Source organism: Jaculus jaculus, chromosome 18 (assembly GCF_020740685.1).
Source record: "Jaculus jaculus isolate mJacJac1 chromosome 18, mJacJac1.mat.Y.cur, whole genome shotgun sequence".
NCBI lineage: Eukaryota > Metazoa > Chordata > Mammalia > Rodentia > Dipodidae > Jaculus > Jaculus jaculus.
Window position 1 is genome coordinate 5,578,009 of NC_059119.1, and position 23,115 is coordinate 5,601,123.

The following is a 23,115-nucleotide window of genomic DNA, read 5'->3' on the forward strand; positions in this document are numbered from 1 at the left end:
CCAGCCACTGCAAGGAACTAACTCAAGACCCTGGCAGCACCTTGTGCATCTGGCTGCGTATGAGGACTGGGGAATCACACCTGCTCCTTAGGTGTCACAGGCAAGCTCCTTAACTGCTAAACCATCTCTCCAGCCCTATAAAAAATTCCTAGTGGATCAAAAATTGCACTTTTTCCATTGGAATTTTCATTCTCAGATATTGGCCAACACTGGTTTCTTCTACTTTTCTGCTTGTTATCCTAGTGTAAAAGCTGGAAATTTGAATATGAGTTCTTTTTTCCAAAATATTTATTTATTTATTTATTTGACAGAGAGAGAGTGAGAAAAAGAGGAATAGAGAGAGAAAGCAAGAGAAAGAAAAGGTGGGCCAGGGCCTCTAGCCACTGCAAATGAACTCCAGACATATGCACCACCTTGTGTACCTGGCTTACATGGGTAAAGGGGAATTGAACCTAGGCTTCACAGGCAAGTGTTTTTTACTACTAAGCCATCTTTCCAGCCCTGAATTCTTAATTATGAACCATTATAATAAAAATACCAGCTCTGTTATGGGAATAGCCCCAAAAGACATAAAGACCTACACTCCGATGGACTATTTGGGAGCAGACTAACGGGCCACCTTACTATAGAAGAAAGACTCTCAGCACTCAGAAAATTAAGGCAGGAAGTCTGTAAGGACAGTTGGTGTGCATTGAAACCCTTTCATAATTAAAAAGAAACAATTGTGCCTCACTTTTTTTCTTTTATACTAACCACATATTACTCATTGCACAATTATTGCAAAATTGAAAATGTATGACAAATGTGCAGTCAAGTTCCCCCTCCCACACCCATACCAGACATTACTAGTTAATAATGAACTTTTATCTACTGAATTTTCTGGGCAGACACTGTTTTCTTCTCAGGAAGGGGGTACAATTACCATTGCCTGGTTTCCTAGTATTTCTCTGTCCTTTCTGAGAGAAGGGAGACATAACCTAACTGGTGAGCTTTGAAAGGAAGAGTAGCCTAGGTTTGCCAACCCCTCCTTACAGAGATTGAACAATGTTATAAAGAGTGTGGGCTCTTAATTCTTCTCACCCAGCCACTGGATTATCACTGAATCTTTTATCTGCCCAGTAGGGAGACCTGCGGTAGCCTGGGGCTACCAGACACTGTTTCTCTCAAGGGTATGACAATGAGATGGTCATCTGCAGGTAGTCTCCCACTCCTCAATATCAGCTTCCACAGTAGCAAAGCAGTGTCTTTCTTTTGTGATCTAATTATGCAGAAGCCGAAAGATGGGAAGGAACTAAGAGGCCAGTGAAATCCAGTCTGGGCCTCTTCTCTGTGGCATCCTCTTTGCAGAAAGGCAAAGATGATCAAAGATGATATTTTGACCTCCCTGTTTAACTTTCTTGCCTAAACATATCCAGATCTCAGACCAAAATAAGGAGGGATATTTGGGGGTCATTAAACACCCTCCCTATAGCAATTGATTGTGAGTTTTGGGAAAGCTATTGCAGTGTAGTACATTTCTGGCGCCATAGCAAGAGTGTTTATAGTTACAAAGAGGTGGGAGGTCAGTGTTCTTTAGGGTGGTCTGATCACTACCTAGACCAAACCCTGCGTACAGGCAGCCCCTTCATTGTCACGGTCCTAAGACTTCGCAGTACAGATCAGCTGTGACAAGCTGCAGACAGACATCATCTGTCCCAAGCAACTTATGCAATGGATAAGCATTTGATCAAGCCTCATGTACTCTTGGTAGAGGTGTAAATTGGTACCATCTTTTTTGGGGCTAATTTGGCAGTACATAGCCAAATTGTAAATTTACTTACACGTTGTCATGGTAATTCCTTTTCTCTGGATCTATCTCACAGACAATGCTTGCATGAAAATAAATGCCCAAGTTTATTGCAACACCTTTTGTCATGAGGGAAAATTGAAAATCCCTACATGCCCAGCCATAGAGAGCTGGTTAAATGATTATGAATATTATAATTTGGATTCTAGTGGGTTTCTGTTCAGAATGCAGGGCATTTTTACACACCAACATCTCAATAAGTAATATGGGGAAAGAGTGCTCACTTATTATTCTGTGTCTCTTCATTTCAAATGTATGTTTGTGTTCATTTTATAATTAATAAAAAACAAATAAAGCTGTAATAATGTTAATTTATAGTGTTTGTTAGATGCTTATCTGATCATCATTTAGAAAACTGCCAGCTTTGTTACCGTAAGGGTAAATGGCTAGATGTAGAATTGGGACATGGGTAGCAATCGTCTAGAGAGATTTAAGAGTAACCCTGATTTAAACCCTCCCCCATATACAGTCAAACTAACTGGGACCCGACTGCCCATGGGTACCACTTACTTTACTCAAAAGCAAATCAAGGAAGCAGAAGCGGATTGGGTATATGGTTCCTCGGGTGAGGAATCCGCCATGTCAGAGAAGGCACAGTGGCAGGAACAGGACGTGACTGGCCACAGGGCATCCACAGTCAGGAGGCAGAGACAATGAGAAGCGCGACCAGGCTACAACAACTCAACACCCGGCTCCCGGTGACCCACTTCCTCCACTGAGGCTCCTCCTGAAAAGACTCCACAACCTTCCCCAGCAGCCTATCCGCGGGGGACCCAGTGCTCACACACATGATCCTGGGAGGGTGGGGTGGCATTTCACATTCAAATCACAACGCTATGGCATCAACGCCTCCTTCACGTGCATGGTCGTCGATGACTATCATTCAAGACCCTCTTCACGGGTTCTTATTTCAGAAACTGCAAGCAGGGGCTCTCTTCAGCCCACTGTCCCGGTCACACTTTGGGTGGAGTTTCAGCTTTGGCCAGGTCTCTACCCTGGCGAAGAGGAAAGCTTCCTGCCTGCCTCTTGATGAGTCATGTCCGCTTGAGAAAGGTGGCGGCACATCCTATTTTACTTTGTCTAACACAAGTTTATTTGACCCATTTTTTTCTCCCAAGGAAATCTGTTTCACAGATTTGAGAAAGCACTTTTAAAAAGGGCCAAAGTTCCATTTTTCCACAAAATTAATATTGTCCTTAGAATTTGAGCTGTCCTCACTGCCCTGTGATCACCTCAGCTACTCGGTCCTTTCCTAGTGGATGTCACCTCCAAAAAGAGTCAGTTTCACTGGATACTATGAGTCCTAGGTATGGACGCCTGTCGTGCCATTGGCTCCTCTTCCTCAGCATTGAATGGGGTCTTTGGGGGTTAGATAGCAATGGCTCATATACCTTGGCTCTGGACATGTTCATATCCATTAATTTATGTTGCTCTCACCGTGTCTTTATTAGGTATGAGTCATTCTGGGTCATTCTTCCACATATGAAGAAAAGTGAGGCTCTGAGAAGTAGCTGGGATTATTTCTCACTGATGACAGGAACCAACACACTGACCAACACCTCCTACATTTGGGGCAAAAACCAGTTAACCCCATGTGCAGGAGAGGTTCTCAATACAGTGAACTTTTCAATCCATTTGAAGTCTTGTGGACAGAGCTCACAATCTGATGGGTGTGTTTACTTTAAGCCACTCTCCTTTAAAATGAGGAGGCTTCTGCCCTAACAGACTTGCTATCGTTTTGTCATTGCTGCTGCCCAGAAACATTTCAAAGTCACAGTCAGGAAAACCAATGCACGTGTCCTGTGCAGTAGCATTCTTAGCTGGCGGCACAGAGGACTCTTTGTAGAAGACATACTTGGAGTTGTATGTTACTGCATGATTAAGGGGGGGAGACTAGGTGAAGGCATTTGAAGAACATACGTGTCATGAGCCACAAAATGGCAGTCGTGAAGATTTTCTAAAACTCTCTTCCCTATCTTTACAGGCCGAAGCTTGAGAGCACCATGGAAAGCAGGGAAAGTCCTCTCTGCCTGAAGATGCATCGCCTAGGCAGAGATGCATGTGTTAGGGCACCAGGACAGGCTCTTTGTGACCAGGTCACACTGGTCCCTTCCTTGTCCTGGGGCTCGGTCACCTATTCTTTTGTTTCACACAATTGATGTTTTCTCATTCTTATGCTAAACGCTGTGCAAACACAACTCAAAGTGAGCGGCTAACCACTTCTCTCCAATGGTACTTCCAGGTCTCTGCAATGAGAAGTTCTAGAGTTCTCTCAGCACTGAGGATGTCTGTGTTTTCCAGGCATTAAAGAACCGAAAACACTGAGGAACCAGAGGTGGAAATGATCCCAAGGTCTTGGGGGATCTATCTTTACAAAGACAAATATTGGAAAGGAAGTTGAGTAGGGCCAATCAAAAAAAATGTCATAACTTACTAAAATTGAATTGAATAGACTTATTTTGAAGCACTCCCTGAGATAATATACCCTTTTAATACTACCCACTGTAAAGAAAGAAAGAAAGAGGGCTGGAGAGATGGCTTAGCGGTTAAGCGCTTGCCTGTGAAGCCTAAGGACCCCGGTTCGAGGCTCGGTTCCCCAGGTCCCACGTTAGCCAGATGCACAAGGGGGCGCACGCGTCTGGAGTTCGTTTGCAGAGGCTGGAAGCCCTGGCGCGCCCATTCTCTCTCTCTCCCTCTGTCTTTCTCTCTGTGTCTGTCGCTCTCAAATAAATAAATAATTTAAAAAAAGAAAGAAAGAAAGAAAGAATACATGGAAAGAAAGAAAGGAATGAAGGAAGGAAGGAAGGAAATAGGGGCTGGAGAAATGGCTCAGCAAAGTTAAATGTGTTGCTTACAAACCCTGCCAGGCTGGGTTCAATTCCCCAGCCACCCACATAAAGCCAGACTAGCATCCATTTGCGATAGTAAGACACTTTTGCATGCTTACACAGGCATGCATGCATGTGCATACACAAATTAAATAAATAAGTAGATAAATATTTTTAAACGAGAAAGGAGCATCAGTAGAGAGATAGAATTAACTTCTATTTGCTCTTAAAATCACAAAATATATTTATTTACCCATCCTGGTTCCTTGGAGTTCAATCTATATACATGATAGCTTTATTTATTTATTTATTTATTTATTTATTTATTTATTCATTTACAAGCAGAAAGAGACGGGAAAGACAGACAAGAGAATGGTCACATTAGGGCCTCCAGCTGTTGCACACAAACTTCAAATGCATGTACCACTGTGCGGGTACTAGGGAACTGAACCTGGGTCACTAGGCTTTGCAGGCAAGTGCCTGAACTGCTAAGCCATCTCTCCAGACCAATGGTTATATTTTTAACTAGATAAACCAATCTTCCATGTAGGGGTAACCAGCAAATGTTCCTTCCCCCAGGAGATGGAGCCTTAACACCCAAGGGTCAACTCTATTCTTTCATCTCTAAATCCTACAAATTATTCACATCCCCTTAGAAGCTGCCTCCTCCGTGAACTTGGACAAGTTATTCAATTTCTTTGTGCTTCAGTTTTTTTCAACTTTAAAAAGGATGACTAAGGGTGCTCAATACCGTAAGAGCTGTAGGGATGAAAAGGAATCATTCAAAGCAGTTAGCACTTCTCCTTGTACATAATGAGTGCTCAGTTAACGTTAGCTAAGACTTTCACTTTGAACTTATTCTTGTTAGACTCACGAGCACACAGACAAAAATGTTTTTCAATGAGTAAGACAAGAAAGCTAAAACATTGTTATTATATGCATATATAACATAAGTAATGCTTTATAGAAAAATTGGAAGCCACCAAAAATACATAGATTTATGATGATAATCATACTGTCAAATCTTATATTTTGTCTTAAAAGCTCCTTTTTAAATTTAACATGATTTTAAGAAATTTGTCCAAGTCAGTAAATGTGTTTCTATTACATTTCTAATATCTGCATATATTTCCTTATTAGTGCTAAACCGTGATATCATGATATTTTTAAAAAGTTGTTTATTTTATGTGTTTGTGTGTGCGCGCGCATGTGCGTATGCATGCATACACACACACATGCACACACACACCAGAATGAGCTCATGCCAGAATCTCTCGATGCTGCAAATAAATGCTGGCCTGGCTTTATGTGGGCGGCAGGGGACTTGAACCCAGGGCAGCAAACTTTGCAAGTAAAGGCCTTTCAGCACAGTTCCATCCCCTCAACCCCTGTCATGATATGTTTAACTAATCTTGCTATGATTTATGTGGTTTCCAACCTATTACTACCTCAAACAGTGTTCTTACATAAAATTATGTATATAATTTATGTAATAAATTTATGTATATAAAAATTATATACATAATTTTTTAACTTAGTCAGTTTTTTTTCCTTAGGATAAATTCATAGTGCTGATGGGCTGGAGAGATGGCTTAGCACTTAAGTGCTTGCCTGTGAAGCCTAAGGACCCCGGTTCAAGGCTCAATTCCCCAGGACCCACGTTAGCCAGATGCACAAGGTGGCGCACGCGTCTGGAGTTCGTTTGCAGTGCCTGGAGGCCCTGGCGTGCCCATTCTCTCTCTGTCTCTCTCTCTCTCTCTCTCTCTCTCTCTCTCTCTCTCTCTCTATCTATCTGCCTCTTCCTCTCTCTGTCTGTCACTGTCAAATAAATAAAAATAAACAAAAAAGTTTTAAATTCATAGTGCTGAGATTTCTGAGTCCAGGGGTACAATGCATAAAGGAGGGTATTCAGCCCTATGCTGCCAAATTGTCCTTCAGAGAGACTGCAAATGAGCGTGCCCGCCTGCTGAGCAAATTCCACTTCAATGCTGGCTGCGGTTTAAAGTCTTCGCCACATTGATAGGTTACAAATGGAATTTCATATTGTAATTTTAGTTTTTGTCAAAAAATAGTGATGAAAATTTTTAATGTATTTATTCATCAACCATTTGACTTTTTTTGTTCCTTTGGGGACATTACTGACATTGTCATCAAACAGATGATACAGGGTGTTATCCAGAGATTGACCACCTGAGTGAAGGCTCTGCTTCAGGGTATCCCATGCCAGGTTTTTGTCCTTCCTGTGCCCCAGGAACCTCATGAGCATCGAGGAGACAATATCAGTGCTTACCACAGTCATGGGGCTGGAGAGATGGCTTGGTAGTGAAGGTGTTTGCCTCCATGGCCTAAGGACCCACATTTGATTCCCTAGTGCTATGTAAGCCAGATACACAGCTGCTGCATGTGTCTGGAGTTCATTTACAGTGGCTGGATGCTCTGGCACTCCCATTCTCTATCTATCTATCTATCTATCTATCTATCTATCTATCTATCTATCTATCTATCCCCTATCGTTCTGCTTGTAAACAAATAACGAAAAGATTTATTCAAAAAAGATAAAGTGCTTTCGTACCTGTGAGCACCTAGGACAGTAAGTGTTGTTGTTTGTCCTGAGTGTGTTGAGCTCTCTGAGGCAGGAAGGTCAAGAAGGCAAAGTGAAGGTCATTTGCTTTACACCGGCAGGAAGAAAGGGGCGTGACTCGTGGTACTCACTCCACATTAGCACTTCACAATATCTCATGTGTTTTGAAGAATTAAGGGTGCGTTCCTGCACTGTGTTGGGCTCCATAAAGTCCCCTTAAGTCCCACCATGGTGTTTTCTTGTTCTGCATACAACACTGTCCAACACTGACATCGCGAGTCCAGGAGCACCCACCCTGTGCTGCCTGTGACCTACAGCAACCCATATTGAGCCAGCGTAATAAAAGAAAATGTCATTTGTCCCAGAATTCCATGGGCCTGAGCATCTATAATCTCAGATGCAAATTAAGCAAGGATATCCCCAGGGGAGTTCATGTCACCCTATTTGACTTTTTCCTCAAATACTGTGCCTCGGTTTGGATGACACCCTCTAGAAGTAGACATGGCAAGAGAAGTTTCACCAGAGAATCAAAAGGAACTTCAGAGCTCATCACCCAACCTCCTCACCCATAGAAGAGGTTCCAGATTGCTCATGACAGAACAAACGCAAGAATAGGAAATACAGAACTCAAGATGTTTGCTCACTTTTGAATGTGGAAATATTCCATGCAGTCTGTTTGAAAACTGCCGCGCCTAACCCCTGTGTGCAAGACAACAGGCGAGGACGGAGAAGCCTCAACAGGCCTATTCTGTTCACGCATGGTCTCCAAGGGTCCTTGAGGAGCATGTGAATGATGGAAGTGAGTACCCTTCTTCCCCCAGCCAGTGTCCCACACCTTCTCCTCAGAGGGTTACCTCTCAGGAGTAATATAGCTCTGCTTGGTATCTCTGGGTCTTGGTTTCCTCATGTGGAGGATGATGGTGTTCTTTTAAAATGCCTCCATCCATGGTCCTGTATTTAGACCCCAAGAACAGACTTTCTTGAGACAGAGCACCGGAGACCACAGAGAATCATCTCCATGATGATCGTTACTGTCAGCAAGCTCAAAGGCTCAACAAGAACTCTCGTCCTTGAGCAAGACATGACTCAGGTTTCCTCCTTCCTGCACAGTGACAAGCCAGGTATGCCCAAACTGGGTCTTGTTACAAAACATCAAGTTATAACCCCTGCCGCGCATGGTAGTGCACCCTTTAATCCCATTACTTGGGAGGCCATCCTGAGACTACATAGTGAATTCCAGGTCAGCCTGGGCTACAGGGAGACCCTACCTCAAAAATAAATAAATAAGATTTAGCATGGACGTGGGCATGTAAAGCAGATCCCACCATGACTGACAAAATTTTTCACCACCTCAACATATGAGTGTCAATGCTGGCTTGAACCTTACCTTTGCTGTCTTCAACCTGACCATTTCTGCACATGGGCCACAGTCCTTAGTGACTACATGCTGGCGGTGGAGACAGCAGCACGGGATCTTTAAAACCCCAGAGCAGCCTATTTGCAGCCTATGTACTGGATGAACTGCTATAGACTGGATGAACTGCTTAACAAGTGTGTTATGTGATTCTTCAGCATTGCAAATATATATATATATATATATATATATATATATATATATTATATATATATATATATATATATAACATATATAAATATACACATATGTATATAATGACCTTAAAGATTTCTTTGTAATTAATATCTTTGAGCATATGTTAGTGTTTGTAACAGATTAGAACAATGGCAAATATATAACTTATAAATAATACTATATTTATCTGGCATGCCTCATAAAACAAGGGTCTTGTGATAAGTGAATATACCTCAACAACTTAAACACAAACATTTCATCAAGTAGACATCCATTTCCATGTAGGAGGCGTTGTATTACTTACGATCTTCACATTACCTGGTTTCTCTATTACCGTGAGCCTTTCATTTGTGTAGTATGCCTTGTCTCCCAAGGAAGGTTATAAATGTCTTTAAGGCACAAGCTGTTTCCTGCCTTGTCTAGCTCCTTTCTTCTCTGTGTGGTGCTAGGTCCATCAGCCGCTGCCACTTGCTAACTACTGAACTTTGAGCAAGCCTTTGTTTCTTCACTAAAAGAATTTAAAAAAAAAACATAGCACTAAGTTCACAGCATTGTCATGGATTGAATTTGACACAGTTGCTCGGGTTCCTGGCATATGTTCTTGGCTCAATGGATGGGAGCCATGTTTATTACTCCTTGAATTAAGTTCTCACATGTCGTGTTCCTAGGCTGCCTGGTTCATGTTAGGAAATGAAGAGGTACCTCCAACCCTCCCTCCCCCCCTCCCTTTTTCTATCTCAAGAATAAATAAAAATGAAATATTTTTAAAAGAAATAAGATTTCTCCATGGTTTAAAATGTGATTAGGAGTTTTCCTGAAGGCCATAAATGTCATAGACAAATACATAAAAGGTTAATATGGGCTTCAGAGATGGCTTAGTGGTTAAGGTGCTTGCCTACGAAGCCTAAGGACCCAGGTTCAATTCCCCAGTACCCACATAAGACATATGCATATGGTGGCACATGCATCTGGAGTTTGTTTGCAGTGGATAGAGTCCATGACACACCCATTCCCTCTATATATCTGCCTCAAATAAAAATAAAAACATATTTTTAAATAGGTTAACTTGCCAAACTTCATCTGGGTGTTCACGGCACTCTCTGAGGTAATCTCCAGTGGCTTCCAGAGTCAAAACGATGACTGCACTAGTGCCGAGACATACTGGCTGCTTTCACTCATGTTTTTGTCCCACGGCCACAGTAGAGTCTCCTAGAAGCCTCGCGGCCTGTGACAGCCAGCAGGCTGAAGGCATGAGCAGCTATGAGGAGCTAACACTACTCCCTTCAATAGATTGGGGAAATGTAAAAGAATGTAAAGTAACACCTCTGTTCCCAGCAACTTTTGTAATTTGGGAAAGTACAGTTATTTTTATTTAAAAATATTTTCTCAACATGTAATGATTGCACTACTTATTTTTAAGTGAGCTGATGAATAAATAAATAATTTTAAATATTTCTGTTTTACTTTCCAATCTATGGTCTATATATAGCTGTATATATATGTGCACATTTCTTCATATATATTCATATTTATATCCATCTAGAAACCTGCACCATAAACAAAAGCTCTTTAAGGCCCTCAATCATTTTTAAAATAAAAGGGATCTTAGGACCAGCAAAATAAAATCATAAAATTGCATGGTGTGTTCAAGGAATAAATGAATAAATGAATGCATGCAGCTAGCCATCTCCAGCTCTTCTTTTTTTTTATTTTGGGAGGGGGGAACAAGAAGACAGAGTATAAATTATAAATATATACATTACATATTTCATGTACATATACAATGAATATGATTATCATCTTCTCTCATCCTATGAATAACAGATAAAATCTCACAGAATACCGAGAGGGTTAATCTGAATTGATTGGTGATTTTTGAGAAGGGATGAGCAGATTTTAGTTAATCTAGTGAAAGTCATCACATATAAATTTGCAAACTAAAATATTCCCTGAGCTGAGGTCATGTGTTTAATTTTAGCAAGTAGGGTGAACGTGTTTGGGGAGGTATTTCTACGAAGCAATGGACCTCCAGAGCCAGCGATGGGCTTAACAATGGGAACCGTGATACAACCTTTATTATTTTCAATGCAAAAAAATGAACTATTAATGTGATGCTCTGGTTGAGAATTTAAACTCTAAAAAAATTCTGGAAATTCAAAGTCATGGTACCCATAGCAACCATAACTCTGCCCCGTTGCATGCCCAGTGAGGAGTATTTTGTATCTCAGTGCACGCTGTGAGATCTATGCGTAAATGTGCTATATTGCAGAGTTACAGTTGCTGTGGGAACTGTAACTTTGAACTGCCTGCCTTTTGTGTCATTAAACTTTCAGCTGAAGTATTGCATTAAAGGAGGATTTTTTTCCTGTTCTTCCATTGTGTTTCCTCATTAAAAAAATGATTGAGAATTTTTAAAAGGATATAAATGATGTCAGATTCAAATGGCAGAATGATACACTCCAGTTTCTCAGGTACATGCACTGGTGTAACATTAGTGAATTACCACATTTACATACCCCACATGCAGTAACTACTCATCAAATAATCATTCATTTATATAGCATCTTTTATCCTGAAGGGTCCTGTCACACCCTGACGACACAGTTCTGAACCACACTGGACAGGAAAACACAATAAATATTTAACAATCCCAAGCACAATTATACAGTGCTTTAGGACAAGTGCCATGAAGGAAAGGTACTGTCACCAAGCAATTGGAACACAAACCAAGGAGTAAAAAAAATGTGATGGTTGTTTGTAATGGTCTGGACTATCTTACTGGCTCGGTGTCACACCTCCAAATTCCTCCAACTCAGGGCAGCCCACTGCCTCTGCTTCCCAAGGAAATGTTTCTAGGGTTGATGACAAGAAATCACTTTAGGATGGCCCAGGCATGGTGGGGCTCGCCTTTAATCCCAGCACTTGGGAGGCAGAGGTAGGAGGATTGTTGTGAGTTCAAGGCTACCCTGAGACTCCATAGTGAATTCCAGGTCAGCCTGGGCTAGAGTGAGACCCTACCTCAGAAAAAAAAAAAAATGAAATCACATCAGGAGGCCAATTCCTTGCACCTACTCCTCTGAGCCTAGGAATGCACCTCTGTACCTTTGAACAGGGCTCAGCCAACGTTTACTACAAAGGGAAGCATAGAAAACCCTTAAGGCTTTGAGTGTCATTCCGTCTCCCTGCAGGCAGGCAGGTGGACCGTGTGTGGTGCAGAGCCCTCCGTTGATGATATTGTACTGGAGGCGCATGGCTGCCTTCCAACAAGATGTATTTGTGGACACCAAAGCTTAAATTTCACATCACTTTCATGTTTCATAAAATATTATCCTTTTCGGGAATCTTAAACCACTTAAGAACGTATAACATGCTGCAATTGGCTGATGTTTGCTCCAGCATTTGGGGTTTTGTATGTCAAATTTAAGGCTCTCGGTAAAGAGAAGTAGGCTTCTAAAGGTGTAATGAGTAGACCATGACCTCAAAAAAGCATACATGTGGGGGATGGGGAGATGGCTTAGTGGTTAAGAGTGATTGCCACACAAGCTTGCAGGTATGAGACCACCTGAGTTTGATTCCTCAGCACCCATGTAAAAATCAGGGCATGGCTATGCATGTCTGTGACCCCAGACTGCAGGAATAGAGATTGGAGAACCATGGGGCCTACCTGGCCAAAAATGAAAGCTCCAGGTTGAATGAGCAACTTCATCTCAAAGAAACATGCGCATGAGTGACAGAGGGCGCCTGACATTGCCCGCCAGCCTCCACACCTGCCTATGAACGCCTGTCTACAAACAACCACACACGCGTGTGCCACACATCCCATAACACACATTCAAAAGAATTCCATTAAATGTATACACACATTCGTATAATAATGTGTATGTACATGTACAGACTACATAGAGTTTTAGATCTAGAGATCTGGATGTGTCTATATGTATATGTTTGTATATGTATATCTCCTTGCACGCACATATCCTATGTCTGTAAGTTGATTGTACATTAATGTGTTTGACTGTGTGATGTTCTCCATAGGCCCATGTGGTTGAAAACTTGGTCCCTACCTGGTCTTAATAGTTTAGACGGTGACACTTTTAGAGGGTCCTGTCTCATTGGAGGAAGCGGGTCACTTGGGTTTGAAATCTCAAGCTATTTCCTGTTTTCTTTCTGCTTCTTGGCTGAAGGTGCAAGGTGACGGGCCACCACCTGCTCCTGCTGCCCTGTCTCCCCACCATGGCGGACAGTGGCCTCAACCCGAGAGCCAGAACAGCTCCGCTCCATCCGGAAGTCCGTCTCTTGCCAGGGTTGTCACCGCAGTGAGGAAAGGAACTCCTCTACACGTTCTGCTCCAGCAAACAACAACAAAAGGTGTGGCTCCTTTATTATTATAAATTGCAAAAGGCCAAGTTATACTCACATGACACTTTTTTCTGATTTGCTGAGCTTGTAACCATAGGTAACATATGATTGCAATTAACACGTGAATATAGTCTCACAGTGAATGACGGGTGATATTTTCATTTCCATCAAAGAATAAAACAAAAATGGCAAAGTAAAGACATCTCTGGGAATTTCCCTTTCCTCGGTGACACAAGCAACTTCTTTGCTGGCATTAGATGACAGCTTTCAAAGATTTCCTCAACAGTTTTGATAATCACCAACTAATTAGATATAAGGCTTTTAAATACTTTTAAGTTAAATCTTTGGGTTATTCAAGGTTGCCCAGGTAAATAGAACCAAGAGGGTGTGTGCATGTGTGTAGTATGGGAGTGTAGTATGTGTGTATACACTGATTTATTAAAATGTATTAGTATGCATGATTACTTATGTATGTGAAGAAGTTCCAAGATTGGTAATCAGCAAGCAAGACATCTAGGAGAGCTGTTGTGTGCTACCAGTTTGAGTCCAGAGGCCTGACACCCAAGAGTTTCAGCCTGAAGGCTAAAAAGACCAATGTCCCATCTCCAGCAATAGAGCAAAAGACGATACACCTTCCTCCATTGGTCTGTCGTCATCACGCCATCATGCCCAGACCCACCGTAGCAGGGGACAGCCTGCCTTATCAGCTCTACTGAGTGAAATGTGACCCTCATCCAACAGCCCCCTCCCCGATACTCCCCATGGCCCAGACAGCACGTAAAATCATCCATCACAATCTACCTTATTCATAATTTTTTTCAATCATATTCTGTATTAGTCAGTGTCCCACCATTGTGACAAACACCCAAGGTGGAGGGACTTAAAGGACAGGAGATTGTGGGGCAGCAAAGCTGCTGAACTCATGCCAGCAGGAAGCACAGAGACCAAGAGGGTCTGGGAACAAATGTTTTCTTCTAAGCTAGGCCCCCAGGGAGCCCCTCCCGACTCTACCACCTCCCAATAATGCCATTGAATTAAGACTCCATGGACGGATCAATCCCCTCATGAAATCAAAGCCCTCAGTAGCCAGTCATGTCCCCAAAGTCCCATCAGCTGACAAGCAAGCCTTCAGCACATGAGCCTGCAAGGGACAACTCGAGATTCAATGGCGACGTTTCCACGGGCTGGGGAGATGGCTGAGAGTCAAGGCACTTGCCATCAAAGCCCAAGCACCCAGGGAAGACTCCCTGGTGGCCACGTAAAGCCAGATGAACAAAGTGACACATGCACTTGAAGTTTGTTTGTAGCAGCTGGAGGCTCTGGTGTGCCCATTTTCTCCCTCTTCTTGCAATTAATAGTGAGAGGGAAAAAAAAGTAACACTTCTTTAAGTGTAATCTATTGACAAGCAATAAATCCCAGCCAGATTTGTAACATTTATTGAATTCCAGGGTACAAATACTGTCACTGAAGACTAATTTGAAGCCACCACTGTCACCTCAGAGGTTGCTAGAGAGATGTAGGGATAAGCCCACTAGTATATAGCACCAGGAACACCAACAAAGAACACAGTAGAAATAGCCTCAAGAACACAGGTAAGTAACACCAAGATGCAATAAAATAGAAGACATTGTTTTTGTGAGAGCACACTACCATTACTTTTAATATAACTTATTTACCTGTGAGTTTACATAATTGTTTAATGGATGTATTTAATAGCCTGCTTGCCAAATTCCTAAAAACGTCAGAATCAGTTCTTGGGAAAACTATGGAAACTAGTTTTAGCACACCCTTAGAAGCCATGGTGAAAGAACATTTATCTGGCTCCCCGGACTTGCTTTGTGGAAAATACCCCTCCAGTTTAGCCAAAGCTTATTGATAACAAGGAGTGAAACAACATCACAACTTATCTTCCAGATGATACAGATCTCCTTGCACCCTTATGATCGACCACGTTGACATAGATCCACCTACAACAAGCCGCACGAAGTGGGGCCTGTTCCCCAGTGGGTTTGTTGAGGACCCAGCACAGGGGACTGTGGTATGTAGATGCAATCTGCGTAATTCTGCCATAGTTATCTGAGAAACTCCAGCAAAGCCAGAATTAGGGTTTGACTCTAACAGCTGATTATAACTATACACAGAGACACAGAAAATCGGTGAGGAATGGTTCCCTTGTCTTGCCGTCTGGTGATTTACCTACAGAACCCACTCTGGTCCTAAATAAGAAGTTACTTAATTCTTGTCAAGTAATCATAAGTTGTAAATCACCAAATCCAAGGCATCATTAATGTCTATTTGAAACTGCACAGAGAAATTTTTGGTGGACAAGATACAGTCCCACAGTGCAGCCAGGACTCCATGTCTGTACATTTTCCTGTCCTCTAAAAAAAAAAAAAAATCAGGTATTGCAATATGACCTAAGATAGCTGTTCTCAACAAATTCTGTAGTATCATACCAGGGGTCAGATTGATTGAATTATTTGGTAATATGTGGATCATAAATGACTTTGAAGAACTCTAAGTCCATGAGTCACCACCAGCCTCTCTGCCAGCGTCCTCCCTTTGAGAAGAAGAGTGTGATAGGGTAGTATCCAGAAGAGGGGAGAGGTTGCAGTCCAGTTAAAAGTCCTGTATGTACCCTGCAGTGCATGCGGCTGATTTTTTTTTTTTTTTTTTTAAGGAAGCTTGTTACTTGCCGACTAAGTAACTCATAAATGTCAGGGGCATTTAAAGTCATTGGATTGTTAAAATTAAGGAGCACTTGTGTGTGTGTTTCTGATTGGGGTGAGGGAGGACTCCGTTTTAATTTATAAACAAATTAGAAAAATAAATAAATAAACTCAGCATTAAACTGTCACTGAAACTGACTTGGGCATTTAATTCAACTCCCCTGAGAAGATATGATTAATCTGAGACCCTAAAATAAAATCAAGATAAAAGAGGCGGTTTCCAGAGGACCTTGGGGTTGCCCGTGCCCCCAAAGCGCATCACGTGATCCTTCCCAGTGGGATACCTTTCTCCGAGTTCCCCGCCTCCAAATCTACGAGAAGTCTGTCCCCACTCTCGTGTTTCCGAACGCACCAGCCTCTAGCGCCTGGAGGAGCTTTGGTCGCCCACCCCCACCGCAGCCCAGACCAGCTACAAATAAGGAATCCCATCTCTAAGGTGCAGCTCAACCTTTGACCACTAGAGGTCTCCCGGAAAAGCAATGACCCGTGTAACCTGGTTTATGGTCTTCCCAGGCTGGACTTGTTGCTCAGGCCCCCAGCTCAGTGAGAGAGGCTGCTTTCTTCGCATCTCACCCACCCACCCACCCCTAGGGTCCATACAGCAGCGCCACCCCGGGCAGGGGAGCGGGACCAGGCGGGGACGGGCCCAAGACGACTCTGGCTTCTGGTGTTTGCACATGCCAGGGCTTCCCCGTCCTCGAACCCACTTCTTGCCTAAGCAAGAGGAGACCGCGTCCCCTAACTCGAGGTTCCCAAAAGGACCGCGCAGAGTCCCCAGGGCATCCATCCAGCCCCTGGGCTAGCCAAGGGACGCAGGTTCAGGGTGACCAGCAGGCCCACATGCACGCCTCTGCTTCTCCCCACTCCTCCCTCGCTGCCCTGACTTCCTTCCCCATTTGCTTCGCATCTTCCAGGCGGCCCAGAGCCCTGTCCGGGTGAGAGGACATGGGCACCATTAACCTCGCTTGTCCTCATCCACGTGCGAGTTTTCTAGAAAAATTAGTGGTCTGCAGCTGGAAGAAGGAAGGAAGGGGGCGGGGGGCAGCAATGGAGCTGCCAGGTTGAATTCCCAGTCTCCATCCAGCCATCCGCCGCTCACCAGTGAAAACTGCAGTAGCAGATCCGAGCCACGCGCGGTAGTGTGTAGCAATTAGTGTATAAAATGCTGACTAAAGTGCTGGAACATGAAGTATTATTGTAGCCAAGGTCAAAAAATGCTTCAGTTGTCTTTTGCAGTTTGGGGGAGGGGAGGCCCAGAGGTGCTCAGGAAGATTTGCATTTGCGAAATAGTCACCTTCTTTCCTCAAACTGTACTTTTTTATTTTTATTTTTATAGTCCTGTTTATTACAGTCCAAGCTGCCTAATTATGCCACTGCTGGATTTTGCAACTCGCTTAATCTTCCTGACCCTTCACTTACAGACAATGAATAATGCGTCTCCACCTCCCCCATCCCCTTGAGGCCCAGAAAACGACTTTTAATTTTTTAAACCTTTTAAATATATCAGATAACGTAAAGAGTTGGATTTGGGGCTAATAAAGCAGCAGGGATATAGATGTGTGGGTGTAGGTTACTGTAACCCAGCACAAGAATGAGCCAGAAACACTGGTTCCTACAAACATACTGTTCCCCCCCACACCACCACCTTTTACACACAGCCAGTCCCAGCTACAAGCTTCATATATAGATAGATAGATAGATAGATAAATAGAGCAGTTGCTTTCATGATTATAACTGTCCTGGATGGATTGTCTCCTTACAAACGTTCAATCTGTTTATGAGTATTTACTTTACATTAGCCCAGAGACCCCGCATTGCAGGGGCTTGCCACTATTCCCCTGGGTGTTGGTGTCTCGAGTCTTACATCTGCTCTGTGATTGATGGAGCCTGAATCCACGTTATTACTCTCTCACAAGCAGAAATCAAACAGGCTATTAACTACATTACTTCAAAGAACTGTTTCAATACAATCTCCTTATCTTAATTGAAACTTTCTTTGTAGGAATATTTGCTACACAGATAATTTACAGGTGCCTATCAAACATCACATTAAAGAAGAGATAAAACAGAAGGTTGTTTTTTTGGTAGTAGTAGTAGTGTTTGAGGGAGGGGCACCACTATTGTGATCTGTAATTTTAAAAGGCTTTCTCAGTATTGGGTGGAGGTTTAATTTATTAGATTTATTATATTCATGGGAGTGGGGCTCCTGGTGCTGAGGAAAGATCCTTCTGTGATTCGGTCTTGAGATTTAGGCTTCTACTGATTACAAAAAGGCAGATATTCAAAATTATTCAGAGCTAGGTCTCAAAAGCCCTTATCTGAGATATTAAGCCACATGCAGCCAGCTGCAGTGTCTACCTTAAAGAGAAATGGAAAGGGGGCTTCTAATTAGATGAAGTCAGTTACAGACACTTAAGGACTTACAGCTCCACCATAGTGGTAGTTGCTGAAATGCTGTGAAGGCTGGGTTTTTAAGGGAGAGGTTTAACACACAATCTAGGGATGCCCTTAGGCACTTGGTTGAGGTTTCCTGCATAAATGCTGCTCATTGGTCACACAGGAAACTGACTCAGTCCATCTCAAAGAAGATCTTGTCAGAATACTGCAACTCAAGTTTTTTTTAATATAGAATTTCTTGAAGTGAATGTATATATTTACCCTAACAGGATAGGGGCTAACAGAAGCCTGAGGCATATCTCATGAATTTTTTTTTAATATCTAAAATGCCCTTCAGTCAAGTCCATTCATATGTTAAAAATGAACAGAATGAGTTATTCTAATCAAATGTCTGCAGTATGCATCATAAAGTTAAAGAGAGAGAAAGAGAGAGAGAGAGAGAGGGCGAGGGCTGTAATTTCTCTCTGTAACCCATGTTTATAAGAGAAGAAGATCAGATGAAATTTCAAGGAAGATAATTAAAGAGTGATGTGCAAGTCATAATTTAGCTAATGCAAAAGATGGGAGACTGAATTGTTATACTGTCCTTCATGGTGTACACTTGTGGTATTACTTTAAATTATTAAAATAGTTTTTCAGCAGCTTTCAGAATATGGGCTTTTGGGTATGGGCTTTTATTACTTATTGTAATTGGAGGACCTGCCATTTTCTTTCGTTTATCTCTGTGTGTACAGAAACGAGATAGATCTTGCCTTTTATTACTTCCCCATGTTCTGAATCAAAAAATGTGGTTTAGATAATGTTAAGTGCCCTAATTCTTGCTGCAGCGGACGCAGACGTTATGAAAAAAAAAAAAAAAAGCCTAAAAAATCCACACGCAGAGGGTCTTTCCACCTCAAGTCACCGAGTACGAGGCATTTGTGCTTTACTGGGTGTATTACCTCCAGCCATGTGAATATAATTTTCATTAAAGTAATCCTGTCTCAACTAGATGCTGTGAGTGGAGGTAAAACGTTGCGAAAGCGTTAAAAATAGCTTACTAGTAATTTCAACATCCTGTAATTTTATCACAGATCGAGTTTCAACTGTTACACTATACAGACCTTATTCCCCATATAGTACATGTTTACTTTTTTTTTTTTTTTAGCCTGCCAGACCCACTTTGGAAAGATTGGTGCCAATATAATAAAATCGTGGGGGGGGGGGTGCTGGAAGAGTGGGAGGAGAGCCGGGAAGGGGTGGGGAAGCAAGTACACCATTTTACATCAACACTGCGAAAAAGCAATGTAGCCTGGCGGACGACAGGCAGCTGGGTCGGAGCGAGGGCTTTGCAGTCAGTCTCTCTCTCTCTCTCTCTCTCTCTCTCTCTCTCTTGCTCTCTCTCTCTCTTCCTTGTTCTGTCGCTCTTAAGTTTCTCTGTGTTTGCATAATAGCCATGCATGCAAACCTTGCAATGCTCCAGCACCCCAGAACAATAAATACACACATTTAAAGCCTTTATTGTCTTAGGGGTTCATGCCCCCTCCCGCCCCCGATTTTCAACAGTTTAATTTCTTACTAGTGTTTAACTAGTTTGCAAATGGAAAAAAAAAATGTTTTTGCAGTTTCAAACTATTATCGAGGAAGCTTCCCCTCCCTGGTCTTTTAAAAAAATATTTTTATTTTTGGCGGGGGAGGCGTGGGGGTGGGGTAGGAGTCGGTATATTATTCCTGTAGCGCTCGGTTATATAAACACATTATCATTTCAGAGAGCCCTTGGCCACCATCAGCATGATAGACACGTACTAGTCTATATACTTCAAAATTAAAGAATGCACACTCAGAAACCGGGAGCCGGAATTCATATTCCGAGCAGACTCGCTGCTCGCATTTATTGATTTATTATGCATCGTTTATTGTTCACTCCCTAAATGCAGTCCCTGTCTGTTCAATATTGCTCGCAAAATCCCGAGACGTGTGTGTGTGTGTGTGTGTGTGTGTGTGTGTGTGGTGTATACTGCTCACTTGTCTTTCTGGTCTCCTCTCTCTCTCTCTTTTGCTGAGTATCTTTTTTTTTTTTGCGAAAGGAACAAATGCATTAATATTTATATGTTTATATAATCGATAACCCACTTTTCCCTTCTATGTAAATAGGCATCCAAAGATAATTTAACAGATTAGTTCTCGAAAACATGGCAGTGAGGAAGCGTAATTTAACTATCAAACAAATCTACATGTCTAATAACAGCAAATCTGCTAAGGAGCATTAGAAAGAGGAGCGGCGCCCCGGAATCTCTGCAGGAAATGTTCTTTATATTAGACATATACAAGCAGGTCCTGTCAGATGCACAGCGCAGCTCGCGATCCTTGGTCCCCTCCAAAATTCTCACAAGAGGCTACCCTTAATCTAGGGCATCAGGAAAGAGACATCTTTCTTCTTTACACAGATTTACAGCGAAAGGAAAAATTTAAAACCCTGATTGTCTATTTTCTGCCCGGATCCATCTCCTTCCCGCCGACATCGGACGCATCCTCTCTCCTGATCCGGATTTTGATCCACCCACATTCGGAAAGAAACCCACCTGATTTTGACAGGATCCGAAAATCGAGTCGTCAGAGAAATATTAGGATCTATTTTCAATCATTTTGGTGCCGAGGGGGAGGAGAGAGCTGAGTTTTATATTGAGGCATTGCTCCGGCTGGAGGTAGAGAATGCTTTCCCCTGCCAGGACCTGATGCAATCCATTCAAGCCAACAAGTTTGGAGAGAGAATGTTGAGTTCAATCAATTCAGAACGGCGAGATGGAGCCCAACTCAGTCCAGGTATTTTGCTCTCCTCCGCTCCTCGGATCCCAGCACCCCCGGGCACCCCCCGGCCCCTCGGCTCACCCACACCCCTGCACACCCCCACACACCCCCCACAAACTTTTCACCAAACTTTTACCCTCTGCATCCCCCCACCACAATCATTTTTATTGTTTTTTTTTTAATTCCCTGTACTGATCGTACATACATAATGTAATTTTACCGCCTCCGATGGGGAAGTGGGAAGGGGCGGGGGTGAGGGCCTGGAGTTTTTATTTTATTTTATTTATTATTTTATTTTTTAAGGAAAGAAGAAAATTTGTGGGTCTCTAGGATATTTTATTTTATTTTATTTTATTTTTCTCACCCAACGTTCTAATCTGAGGGCTTGTTTGGAGGAAGAGTGTAGATGTCTGTGTGTAAATATGTCTGGGAATAGATATTTGTGTTTGGTGATGGCTACATTATTTATTTGATTTTTTATTTTATTTTATTTTTCTTGTCTTTTTTTTTTTCCTCCTCCTGCAGTGGGTCGGCTCACCGTGTGGCTTACACGGACCTTACATTTTCTACAAGGCTTTTCAATTCCACCTTGAAGGCAAACCAAGAATTTTGTCCCTCGGCGACTTTTTCTTTGTAAGATGTACGCCGAAGGATCCGATTTGCATAGCGGAGCTCCAGCTGCTGTGGGAAGAAAGGACCAGCCGGCAACTTTTATCCAGCTCCAAACTTTATTTCCTCCCTGAAGACACTCCCCAGGGCAGAAATAGCGACCATGGCGAGGTGGTAAACCTATCTCTCCCTCTCTGCGTCCTTTCTGAGCCTCCCCCCAACCCCCACCCCTTGCTCGTAATGCTCATTACAGTGCAAGCTTGAACGTACTGTATTCACTTCTGCGGGCGAGCAGTATCGACTCCTTTTTTAAAGGGGTAGCGCCGCTAGCTGGGGCTCGAGGATTTTGCCATTGTCAGAGTTTGGCTGTCAGCTTTACAAAGAGGACCCAAGTACGATTTTTTTTTTTTTTGGTCAAGATCAAATAACTTGTTCGAGAAGGCGTTTTGTTCAGGGGTGTGTGTGTGTGTGTGTGTGTGTGAGAGAGAGAGAGAGAGAGAGAGAGAGAGATCGATCCATGCTCTCCTACCAATGCTTCCTGAACATCCTATGCTTTTTATTTTTATTTTTTGCTATTTTTTGAAAAAATTATTTTATTTATTTATTTATGGAAAATTTACCTTCGTGTCTGGCTTGTGGGCTGGGTGGATTTCTTTCGGTGGGTTTCGATCTTGTTCGTGTGTGTGTGTGTGTGTGTGTGTGTGTTTCAAGTAAGTATCTGATATGTTTAAGAGGGCGGAAATTACGAAATGGAGGCAGAATGAGATCAAAAGCTATTGAGTTGGCGAAGGCGTGTTGAGTAAAGTGATAAATGACAGGTACTGGAAGAATACATTTCACATAACTTGCACATCTGCCCGGGCGGATTTCAAAGCGGTCCTGTAACCCGCACAAACACGTTCAGCATTAACGACTGCGTCTCGCCCACTCCCACCCCCCTCCGCCCCACGAGCCATTTGATGTTCACGCGAAGTGGTTGTCTTCCAGCGATCTTAAGTTGTGGGGGGCGGGGGCGGGCCGGGCCGCAGGAGGGTGTGTGCTCGCCCCCTGCCCCGCGAGGCCGGCTCCCGGGTCCCCCGCGGGCGCCCTGGCAGCGCGGAGGGGGAGGCGGAGACCGAGGCCCCGGCACGTTCCGGGGCGCACTGGGGCGCACGCGGAGGTGAGCCCTGGGGCGCTGTCACCCGGCGCCGGGCCGCCGCCTCCCTTGGGCTCATGTCCTTGCATGTGTGACCCCACTTCTGCGGGCTCCCCTGGTCAGCTGGTCGACCTCGGGGAACTATTTACAGAGGATGGTAGTAGTGTGTGGACCCCAGGGTACTTAAGGAGGGCGCACTGGGGAGGGAGGGCGCACGGTCTCCCCCCCCCCATCGCCTTTTTGGCAAGGCTT

At 43.2% G+C, this 23,115-nt stretch overlaps 1 protein-coding gene across 1 annotated transcript in view; it reads left to right on the forward strand.

The window, feature by feature from the left end:
* Positions 1–20,691: 20,691 nt before the first annotated feature.
* The window catches only part of Arid5b (AT-rich interaction domain 5B), a 189,174-nt gene continuing 186,750 nt past the window's right edge, over positions 20,692–23,115 (forward strand). The window contains exons 1-2 of the mRNA XM_004657864.2: positions 20,692–21,134; positions 21,645–21,899. Of these exons, the coding sequence (XP_004657921.1) occupies positions 21,114–21,134; positions 21,645–21,899 (276 nt within the window). The 5' untranslated portion in view covers positions 20,692–21,113. The remainder of the gene's footprint in view (positions 21,135–21,644; positions 21,900–23,115) is intronic.